At 39.0% G+C, this 10,567-nt stretch overlaps 2 protein-coding genes across 4 annotated transcripts; one reads left to right on the top strand and one right to left on the bottom strand.

Moving 5' to 3' along the window:
• The first annotated feature begins 398 nt into the window (after window positions 1-398).
• LOC117296421 lies at window positions 399-6,641 on the top strand. Of its 3 annotated transcripts, none has more exons than XM_033779328.1 (5): window positions 399-844; window positions 2,234-2,364; window positions 3,300-4,125; window positions 4,340-4,478; window positions 4,899-6,641. In XM_033779328.1, exons 2-5 carry the CDS (start codon window positions 2,307-2,309, stop codon window positions 5,250-5,252), a joined length of 1,377 nt encoding a protein of 458 aa, XP_033635219.1. In that variant the 5' UTR covers window positions 399-844; window positions 2,234-2,306; the 3' UTR covers window positions 5,253-6,641. The 3 variants fall into 3 exon arrangements, with proteins under 3 accessions (XP_033635219.1, XP_033635218.1, XP_033635217.1); XM_033779327.1 differs by having other exon boundaries at window positions 2,231-2,364; XM_033779326.1 differs by lacking the exon at window positions 399-844 and having other exon boundaries at window positions 2,062-2,364.
• On the bottom strand, window positions 5,460-10,343 carry LOC117296419. Its single transcript, XM_033779325.1, has one exon. The coding sequence runs from the start codon at window positions 9,552-9,554 to the stop codon at window positions 7,455-7,457; it is 2,100 nt and encodes a 699-aa protein (XP_033635216.1). The 5' UTR covers window positions 9,555-10,343; the 3' UTR covers window positions 5,460-7,454.
• Window positions 10,344-10,567: the final 224 nt, after the last annotated feature.

Here is a 10,567-nt window from a genome sequence, read left to right as displayed (position 1 = left end):
CTGTAATAACTCATCCTTTATAATCCATCGTAACATGGCGCCCCCTGTCACCCTTCCTGTAGTACAGCCCCCCCCCCCCCCGTGTTGCTACAACTTTTTGTCAATGGATAGACGCCCCACCCCACACCCCGTCCATCCCACAACCAGTAAACACTATGCTTTACCAGAGCTGTGTATTGAGAGCTTTGCGACATGGGGGGGGGACCAGTTTCCTTTGGTCACGTGGTTGCTGGACGCTTGTTGTCTCAAAATGCAGCACAACCTACTGGGCCGACTAGTCTGGCACCCCGCGTTCGCCCATGCGTTTCTTGTGGAACAAGATGGCATCTAACCGCGAGTTGTCGTAACTCTCCCAATAAACGGCTCCGTGCTTTACCACCACCCCCCCCCCCCTCACGCCCCTCACATCCCTTGGCAACCAATGAACATTAATCGTCAGTACTAGAACCTAACACAATACAGAGAGTGCAATTGGAGGGCATCAATTATGCCTCTATAGATGATGCGACTGGCCCCGGCTTTAGTAAAGCTACCAGAGCAAGGTCGTTTAAACATTGAATTACTAAAGAAAATTGTTGTATTAAGGGAGGAGTTGAATGCAAGCTTGATTTTCTAGACTACAGTGTTTCAAGGCATACCCAGGTCATCTTGGCATAGCTTCAATTGTACTTATAATGGGAGGAATTGAATGCAAGCTTGATTTTATAGTCTGCAGTGTTCAAGGCACCCATAAATACCCATGTCATCTAGGCATAGCTCCAACGCCTAGCCCGGTTGGATGTGCCTACATTCCTGATTTGACTTGGAGCCATGCATAGAGGACATCAGAGTGAATAATATTTGGGTGAGTCATAAGAATTGTTTATATTTACTAAGGAGAAGACATCATTTAGAAATGGCAAGACAGGATCAGGTATACGGGACTGCTTGAAATTATTAGCAATGCAGTGTAGATCAGACGTAACCTCTAAGTCTTGAATGGGATCTTAGATAATGGTTTGTTAGTCAATGATTTAACACATTCACATGAATTTGATGTATGGCATCATAACAAAAATAGTTATACTCAAATACAACACAATAAATACACAAGGGGAGGGAATTTGAGGTATTTTTAGTGACTGTTTGTAGAGGCAGGATATTATGTCCGTAAAAACAGGTTAGGAATGTGTGTGCAAAATGTAACACAGAAAATTGTAAATAATTATTGTGTTCATTGCTGGCATAATGAAGGAATCACTGGGTATTTTTGCACTGCAAATCATACCCATCCAATATACAATAACCATACTTAAAGAGCCATACCAAATATTCCCCTACTGGTAATTATGTTAATCACCGCCAATCAATTCTAACAGCTCGTCATATTAATTAGTCAATATATTCATTAAGTAGCTACACACATCACCAGTGTTTTTATATCGATTACCTGTGTAAATATTCACTCAATATCCACGTTGAAGGAAACACTTCAAGGTAATGTATGTAAAGGCTTAAAGGCACTGGACAATATTGGTAAACACTCAATTTGAAAATAATTGTTAGCATAAAAACTTACTTAGTAACGAGCAATGGATAGCTGTTATACAACCTTGTAAGAAACTGCTCCCTCCGAAGTAGTGTAGTTTTTAAGAAAGAGGTAATTTCTCACTCATATAATGAAAGACTTTTAGCTGAAGCCTTTTATTATGCATCTGAAAGCACACACAATAATGCATCCAGGGTGTCTTTTCTTTCAATATTTTCCTGCAAATTCGATGACCAATGGAGCTCAAACGTTCACAGATTTGCTATTTTATGCATATGTTGTGATTCACCAAGTGAGAAAACAGGTCCATGAAAATTACCAAACGTGTCCGGTGCCTTTAATTATTATTATGCAAATCAATGTCTATAGGCTATAGGTCGTCTGAGATTACATACTCAGTGGACGTCATTCTGATGCGGTTTGCCGAGTGGTATACATATAGGGCACTTTCTCACCACATAGTTCAATTCATAATGTATAATCATATGCTCAGCTACGTGAACAGACCAGAGGTCATGAATAATGTGTATAAACTGAGTCGATTCTATTCACACGTTAGTGGGGGCTTCATGATATGTAAATAATTGTTAAATATATGAATCAATCAAGTAAGAACGACAAACATGTGTTTTGGCATACCGGATTGATCAATAACTTGATAGGATTTGACAGGCGTTTATTTAATGATCAATGTGTTTTCAGGAGACTCAGTGACGGATTCGACTGATTGGAGAGTGGGAATTGAAGCCGATTTTGTTCAGCCAAGAGTAATATTGATATGGAAACTGAGAAGGCCTCAAACCCTCTGGCTGTACCGTATCCATGTTTAATAATTGGTAAGTAATCATTACATCATTTGCCATCATACAACGGGAGCAAGCATGTTGGTTGTACGCTTATCGGTGTGTATATAAGCACTGCATACTCAGTACTTTCCCGAGTTGTGAAAAAAAAATCACAGGCATGTTACTCGGATGGGGTTCAAACCCACGACCTTTGTCAAGTTAGAGGAGATGTCTTACAAATTAGACCACCGAGATTGCCCGGTAGCCGAGCTAAACAAAAGGGTGAAATTGTCTTGTCGTAGATAGTTAAATATACATTTTGTACAGGTCGTGCGTTCACTTACTAGTTCAGGTTTCCTGTGCGCTTTATTAATGAGTACTGGAATATTCTGCAGCAAGGGATCTGACTAGTTATCCCGTACAGCGTTTGCTTGGTTAATTTCGTCCAAGTGAAACTTGTTTTGTATAAAAATATGTTCTGTAATCTCTAAAATAAAATTAGGCTAAACAAAGACGATATGGTAACCTGGGGTGCGACCCCTTGCTATACAGCGGTTACGTTGAATGGCTTCTGACTGGTAGCCCAACAAAGCAGACCGCCAACATGCAAATTCCAGAGGTCGCTGGGTCAAGTCCACCTTTGGTTAATTCGTCTTTGTTAAACCCAAATAAATTTCAACATGTACCCAGTCAGTTTCCCATGTGGTTTATTACTTGTTCTCTATACGGGAAGCACCATTCGTCCTGCTTCTGAGTGATAATTATAGTAAAGGTTTGCGGTGTAGCATGTTATAATAATCTCCAATAATGAGTTGGGGTGGTTCTGAAAAGAACCGTTGGTTTCAACTCTTGGTTTTAACTGTTGAGCCACCCCAACTGATAGAGATTATCATTATTGTTACCTTAAACCTTTACTATATCGTATTTCCACCATGCAGAGTTTAAAATCCTACCTATGACTATTATTGTCTTATTCTTGTTCCAAGATGCAACATGGAGAGATGTCTTATCTTCAATGAAGTATCTCACAAGATCAGACAACCATCGAAATGAAAGCATTTCCAATCTCAGTCGAACATGGAACCCCGCCAACCAACCAAACCGTTTTATCCTACCTTGTCTTTGCGTCCGGTCAGCGTTTGATCTCTTCCTTCAAGCTCAGAACTATCCACCCGGCTCGGAGTTGATCATGACCGCCATAAACATCCCTCAAATGAAGGAAATTGCTGAAATCCACGGTCTCACCGTTGTTCCACTAGACGTTACCTCAGAAACTCTCGCACCTAAATTAAACATTCTACAAGAATTGATAAATGACAAGACAGTAGCTGTTCTGCTTGCACATATCTACGGCCGGTGGTCTGATATTGATGATGCTATCAACATTTGCAAGGAACATAATCTGACTGTTCTGGAAGACTGCGCCCAAGCTTTCTGCGGTCTTAAGAAAGTTGGACATCCCAAAGCAGATTTATCATTTTTTAGTTTTGGCAGCATTAAAACGAGTACAGCTTTTGGTGGTGCAATCGTCAGAATCAGAGACCGGTCTTTATTTCAAAAGATGAATCTATTACATAACATGTATCTTATTCAGCGCAGAACTGCCTACTTCAAGAAGATCTTGAATTGTTTCTTGGGGATTGTTGGCCTGAACTCTCCTTTAAGAATGAAATTCTTACTGAATGTCTTTCAGATGATGGGATGGGACCATCATAAGTTGGTGATTTCGATGCTGAGAGCATTTCCTATGAGCGATTTGAAGTTGCTTCGTCTTCAGCCTTCTACGGCTTTATTAAGCATGATGCTAAGAAGGTAGGAATCCGAAACAATGCTAAACAATAATTGCGCTAAATTTAATATCTACATTTATTTTAACATTCTATTAGGTGTTTACTGATAAGGAAAACAACTTCAAACTATATTTTAGGAAGTAAAGAAACTCTCCAAATTAATTAATTAAAATTATGGATCTGTAGTGATTGATTCGATTTTTATTCAAATTACCAATCTTTGTTATTTTTTTCAGGTTTCAAAACTTTGATGAAAAGAAGTTTGAGGATGGAATAAAGAAATGTGACTACGTCACGAATCGACTTCCTAAAGATGCAAAGATTGTGGGAAAGAAAGCAGAGATTAGGAACTACTGGTTGTTTCCTTTGATTGTGGTAAGGATCTTCTTAGGGGCGGGGCTAAGGGTTAGTAGGTATAATGGTGAAAGCTCCTTCAGTTTATTTATCTCACAGAAAAATAAATAAATTCGTAGGTCTTTTAAAATAGCTTAATCACAGGAGTCGCTTGAAGAGTATCTCAGTCCTCAAATTAAACCAGCACCAGTGTCCTCCTCTGTCCCACCTCGGCACAATCTTTGCCCCCCCCCCCCCCGCTTTGTTAATATTAGATAAAGAGGGGCTCCATCCAGTCTTAAATTCAAATTTGTAGCCCACTGATATTTCAACAGAGAGAATTCTGGACTTCATTCTATATGTTTAAGTTTAAAAAGGGTTTTGGGTTTATCCGCACATCGTTTAGTGTCATTCCCGATGCAGCTGTTACACAACTAATCATTTTCACTTTCCTTTTTTCAGGATGATCCAGAAAGAGTCTTGAAGGAGTTAAATAGGCGTGGCATTGATGGCTACCGAGGAGCAACTCAACTGACTTGTCTTAAGCCACGCCCTTGTCTTGAGCCACGCCCCAATTCTCCTGACGTTGATCACAGCGTATCGTCTCCTCCAATTGAGGCTCAGTATATATCTGATCACGTGATATACTTGCCAGTCCATAAGAAAGTGACGTATAACTATCTTGAGAAGATCTGTGTGATTCTTAAGGAGGTGATGAGGGAGATTACATCTTGCTCATTGACTAAGAATATCGAGACGGATGGTGAGATTACTTTGTTTGAAAACGAACGAGTCAAAACACAAAGTAAACTTTAACTGCTATTTCATGATTTCATTTTTGTTTTCTTTTTTGTTTTATGATTTTTCTATTAATTAATTTGTATGTTAAAATTATATTTATTTTATCTTATGTTTCCAATATTCAAACTGTTAATTTACCGTTGAGTTCGTACACATTTTTTTCGTTAAAAGCAAACTGAGACAAGGGAGAGGAAAACACAAATCGGATAACTGAAACAAAGATTATACGCAGATAAAACTCAAACAAATTCGAGCATTTTTGTATTATTGTTATTTATTTATTTGTCTGCTTACAAAAAGAAGGGCAAGTTACAACGTTCTGCGTAAAGACTATGATATTTGCCAATTACAATTTCCATTTCGGAAGTATTAAGAGGGGGCAACTCCTGCGAAAGCAGACGTCAAATGTTCATCTCATTCGCATTCACAGGAAGTATTATTCGGACTTATGTGTTCTGTGACAATACAAAAACAAAATGTTTATCCTATTCAATAATTGCTTTACTCTGACAGTGTCACAGCATTGTAGGTGGCAAAAAGGATGACACGTGACACACTTTCCACCCATTAATTTCAAGTATATGCGGGCGGTTTTGAACTGCTAATTACAAAATAATCCCTTCTGAGTTTACTGATTAAATACCGATATAATTAAGTTCTGCTACTCGATTCAAATTAAAACCCTATTAAAAAATTTTTACATTTTACCAAAAGCTGCATCCATTCTTCCGAATTGATAAATTTACATAACCATTTCATAAATATAACTTATTTAATAACGTTGAAGTTAAATTCCTTATAATTTGAGGGCTTTTTTGATTATGTTTTATCAGGTGATAAAGGTGACTGAATAAATGCAACTTTGTACTAAGTTTTAAAATTTTTGTTTTTAGTTTTGCGTTTGATATAACTGTGTGTAATAAAACTACCACGTCATTGTGAAAATCCGGTTTAGACCGGTTAGTCCGGTTTAGACCAAAAGCTGCATCCATTCTTCCAATTTGATAAACTTACATAACCATTTCGTAAATATAACTAATTTAATTTTGTACTAAAATATTTGTTTTGAGTTTTGCGTTTGATATAACTGTGTAGAAATACAAATGTATTTAAAGGATACATTTTCTTTTCCCCTCTCTGGTCTACCATTTTCGTAAGAATCTTGAAAACATTCTGTGATAAGATTAATAGAACTTTCTACATACACGTCCGAACATCTTGAACAGTTACACATAACACATTACTCAGTACAAAAGTATGTCAGACTGACATAAATAAAACAACAAATCGTCTTGGTTATTTTTGCAATTATTGTTATTTTATCACATGCACTTCCTGATTCAACATTATTCATAATTATATACATTCTGTGATTTATGTTCTGAATAAATAATGTCTATTCAAGATACTTTTCTGAAAAAGTGTCTTTACTTAATATTATTTACTATTTCCGGGTTCACATGTACTTCCAATGATCTGGAAATCTGTTTACGGTGCGTTTACAACACTCGTCACGATAATAAAAACATTAAGAATTTTTGTATTTTATTTACAGGGATCCTTTGGTTGTTTTGTAACAATATGGTTTGTAATGGTACAAATAATGAACCCCATGCAGCCTGCAAGTAAGACGATGATAAACTTTAAAAAAGCACTGAACAAATAGTCTTGAAATGAGCAAAACATGTTTGGTGGTGTTGTTTGCTTGGGTTTGTTGTTCGTTTCCTTTCTGTTTCTGGTTGTGTCTGTACTTTTCTGTGTGTTTCTTGCTGGCATTTTTGGGTTTGTTTTTTAGGGAATTTTGTTTTAACGTGTTTTTTTTTCTTTCTTAATATTGGTTAATCCCAAATAATTCAAATCTTGTATCGACACAATTTCACGGTTTAGTTGTCGGTGTGGGCGTGGCCTGTACCCCCCCCCCAGCTTACCCCACAGTCTAGTTCTTGTGTCCAATGTCATTATAAACCGTCTCCTCCTCCGTGTTGATGATTCTTGCCGATCCTTGCGATAGATTCAAGTCAGCGTAGATCAGACCTTCCACAATCCTCTGTCTTGGGTCATCCTTGACGAGACCGTCCTCGCCACGGTCTGCCGTCTGCTCTAGCCCGGCCTAGGCTTGGTGGATCATGGTGCTGGCTCGGCGTTTGGAGAGATGGTACGGAATGACGCGAGGGGGTTTCTGACCGGACGCGAAGCGTTCTGGTACCGGCAAAGCATTCACGGCGACGGTTGGTTTCTGACGCTCAGACGCGACGCGCCTGATACCGGCAAATCCTCAGAAGTGACGGTCAACTTCTGTTTGTCAATCCCGGTATTCATCTTCGATTCCCTCTCCCAAACTCCGGAAATGTTTAAAGAAGCTTCCACACTGACAATAGAGCCCATTGTCTTACCTCTGACGCGACCTTTATCCACCACAGCATACATGGACTCAAGATGAATCTGTTTATCTTTACGTTTCTCCACATCGTTGACTGGTCCAGCAGTTTCATCAGTGGACAGAGGTTTGTCCTGATCATGTAGTGACGAACTTTCACTGGAAATGGCGCCAAATGTCTTGCTTTTGGCGTGACTTTTATCCACCACAGCATACATTGACTCGGGTTGAATCTGTTTATCTATACGTTTCTCCCCATCCTTGACTGATCCACCGGTTCTAGTTGACTGTAGTTTGTCCACGATGTCCTGGTCATGACTTGCCTCTGTCTGTTCACTCTGTTGGTCTAAATCTGATGTTACTTCTATGATAACTGCTTCCACTGTGGTCTCAGGTGACCCTTCCTCTGAGCCTAGGGTCAAGTTATCTCCGGAAGGGGATATCTGACCGTGAAGTTCTGTTTCTTCTTCTCTAATATTGTCTTCTGCTTCGCGATTTGGTTGTCTACGAGTTTCCTTGCTAGTCTTAGACTTTGATTTAGTTTTCCCTCCAAACATAAAGAAGCAGAGGGAAGAGATGATAAGAAGAATGACGACAGTAATTAAAGCTGCCATGATTGGGATGATTACAGAACCATTAGAATCATCGTTAGGTATGACGTCATCAAAATCTAATTCTGAATCAAGGGAAGGTGTGCTGAAACTAAGATCTAAATCTGAATCATTGGATTCTGTGACGTCATCAGAATCTAAATCGTTATTCACTGTGACCGATAGAAGAAATGGTGTAGAAACAGTTCCAATGGAGTCGTTTGGTTGTGGGGAGATCGGGTCATGATTGTCTCTTGGTGAATATTTATCTACTGTGGATGAAACTTTAGTTTCTTGAGATGGGGTGGGTTCTGTGACGTCATCAAGATCTACATTCGTATTATCCGTGACGGATTTGGGAGATTGTGTAGAACCAGTTTCTATGGAATCGTTCGGTTGTGGAGAGATTGGTTCAAAATTGTCTCTTGGTGAATATTTATCTACTGTGGTTGAGCTTTGAGTTTCTTGAGATGGGGTTGACTCTGTGACGTCATCAAGATATGTTTGTGTATTCAACGTGGCCGATTGGGGAGATGGTGTAAAACCAGTTTCTATGGAGTCGTTCGGTTGTGGAGAGATTGGTTCAAAATTGTCTCTTGGTGGATGTTTATCTACTGTGGTTGAGCTTTGAGTTTCTTGAGATGTGTTGGGTTTAATGACGGCATCTGGTTGTGCGTTAACGATCAAATAACCTCCTTTACTGTACGTTGTGAAATATGACTTATTCCTGTACACTTTACACGCGTAATATGTTCCATTGTCACTTTGATTTAACTCCGAAATGGTGACCGCATTTCCAGTTGCAGATAAGTTACACCTTTCACTAGGTAGGCTGTTCCATGATTCATTTATATATCTAAACCAAAAGAATGTCATATTGGATATAGGTACTGGGTTTGTTCCGCAGGTAAAAGTAACCGATTGTCCTACTGTCTTTTGCTGATGGTCTGGTGTAACGGACGTATTAAATGATGAAACAATGGTAACTTTGGCCGAGTTGGAGAGCTCTGAGCAGGGTTGGTTTGTGTTAACTTTGTAGACGTAGCAGCTGTAGTATCCACTGTGTTTTGTTTGACTGTTTGCAATATGCAGAAACCATGTAAGATCGCTAGATGATACGGTGTACATGTCGTGTCCATCTCTTATCACCAAGTCAACTGAGTTAAATGCTTCAACATTGCTATAGATCCATACGAGGTTGTAGCTATTAATTGAGATGAAGTCTTTATTCTCGAGAGTGCAGTTTAATGTAATAGTTTGTCCTAGTATGGCGACGGTGTCTGATGGGTTGTCCTTGAAGAAACTGCGAGATCCACACACTGACACAATAAGAAGGAAAATGAGAAACATTGTAACTTTCTTCAAGTTACTCAATGGTGCTCCTTATTATGCTTCATCTGTGGAGCAGGCGACTACAAGCTTCTTCCAACTACGGCGATCTTGGGCAAGTGTTGAGCTTTGGATTGGTTGTATCATGCCTTCATCATTTTCAAACAGGCGTTGAACATTGTGTCAGGAATGATGCGCGATGTAAACAACAACAACACGTTGGGGGAAATTATTTTACAGTCTTCAAAAGTCTATGCTGTTAATTAAACTGCTGGAGTAGATGAAGTCACAAAAAAGACATCTTCGTAACTGCTGCTTCGGGTTGTTTTGAGGAAAGTCAGTAGTGAAATGATTCTGATTTCTGTCCGGTGTACTGGTTAAGGTTTCGTATGGTAACAGTCACTGGTCCCGTGCTTATAGGTGACATACATCTATTTCTATTTGAATTCTGCGATCTTTCTCCCTCGACCCCAGCGGAAATATCTGAACTAATATCCTGGTTTTGCTCATCTCCCAAGAAAATATTGCCTTAGCCCGGGGAAAACTGAATTTGGTTTTGATGCGTTTCTGGCAACATTTGGACACAAGCAGAAACCGGAAAATCCAGTTGTTTTAACTTTCTTAGATGGAGTATTTAGAAGTGGTGTTGTTTTTCAAGCTGTTATTTTTCCAATATTGTTTTCCTGTGTATTCTTGTTAAAGTGTTTTCATTTTACAACCATATCTCAATAACTCTTCAACAAAAACAAAAATATTACCAAAACGAGTAAGTTACCACATTTTAAACCCAACGAGGCTTGGTCCTTGATAATTTTACCGAGACGAAGTCGAGGTAAATTATCAAGAACCAGGCCTCGGCGGGTTTAAACCACTAGTAGAAAACCGATTCAACACACTTTGATTCCCATTCATTAATACCTTTTCGGTCAAAAACATCAACACTTTTGGTTAAAAAGGTAAAATAAATGCAAAACTTATAACTGTCCAATGATTTCTATCAACGCAAACTCCCCTCCAGATATGAAATGGTAAGA

The sequence above is a fragment of the Asterias rubens genome, chromosome 11, assembly GCF_902459465.1.
Source record: "Asterias rubens chromosome 11, eAstRub1.3, whole genome shotgun sequence".
In the NCBI taxonomy this organism is placed as follows: domain Eukaryota; kingdom Metazoa; phylum Echinodermata; class Asteroidea; order Forcipulatida; family Asteriidae; genus Asterias; species Asterias rubens.
This window is presented reverse-complemented; position numbering and strand designations above follow the sequence as displayed.

Coding starts and splice junctions, on each gene's coding strand:
- LOC117296419 (XM_033779325.1), bottom strand. CDS start 9,554: ATGTTTCTCATTTTCCTTCTTATTGTGTCAGTGTGTGGATCTCGCAGT.
- LOC117296421 (XM_033779328.1), top strand. CDS start 2,307: ATGGAAACTGAGAAGGCCTCAAACCCTCTGGCTGTACCGTATCCATGT. Junction 2,365..3,299: donor GTATCCATGTTTAATAATTG/GTAAGTAATCAT, acceptor TCTTGTTCCAAG/ATGCAACATGGAGAGATGTC. Junction 4,126..4,339: donor TTAAGCATGATGCTAAGAAG/GTAGGAATCCGA, acceptor TATTTTTTTCAG/GTTTCAAAACTTTGATGAAA.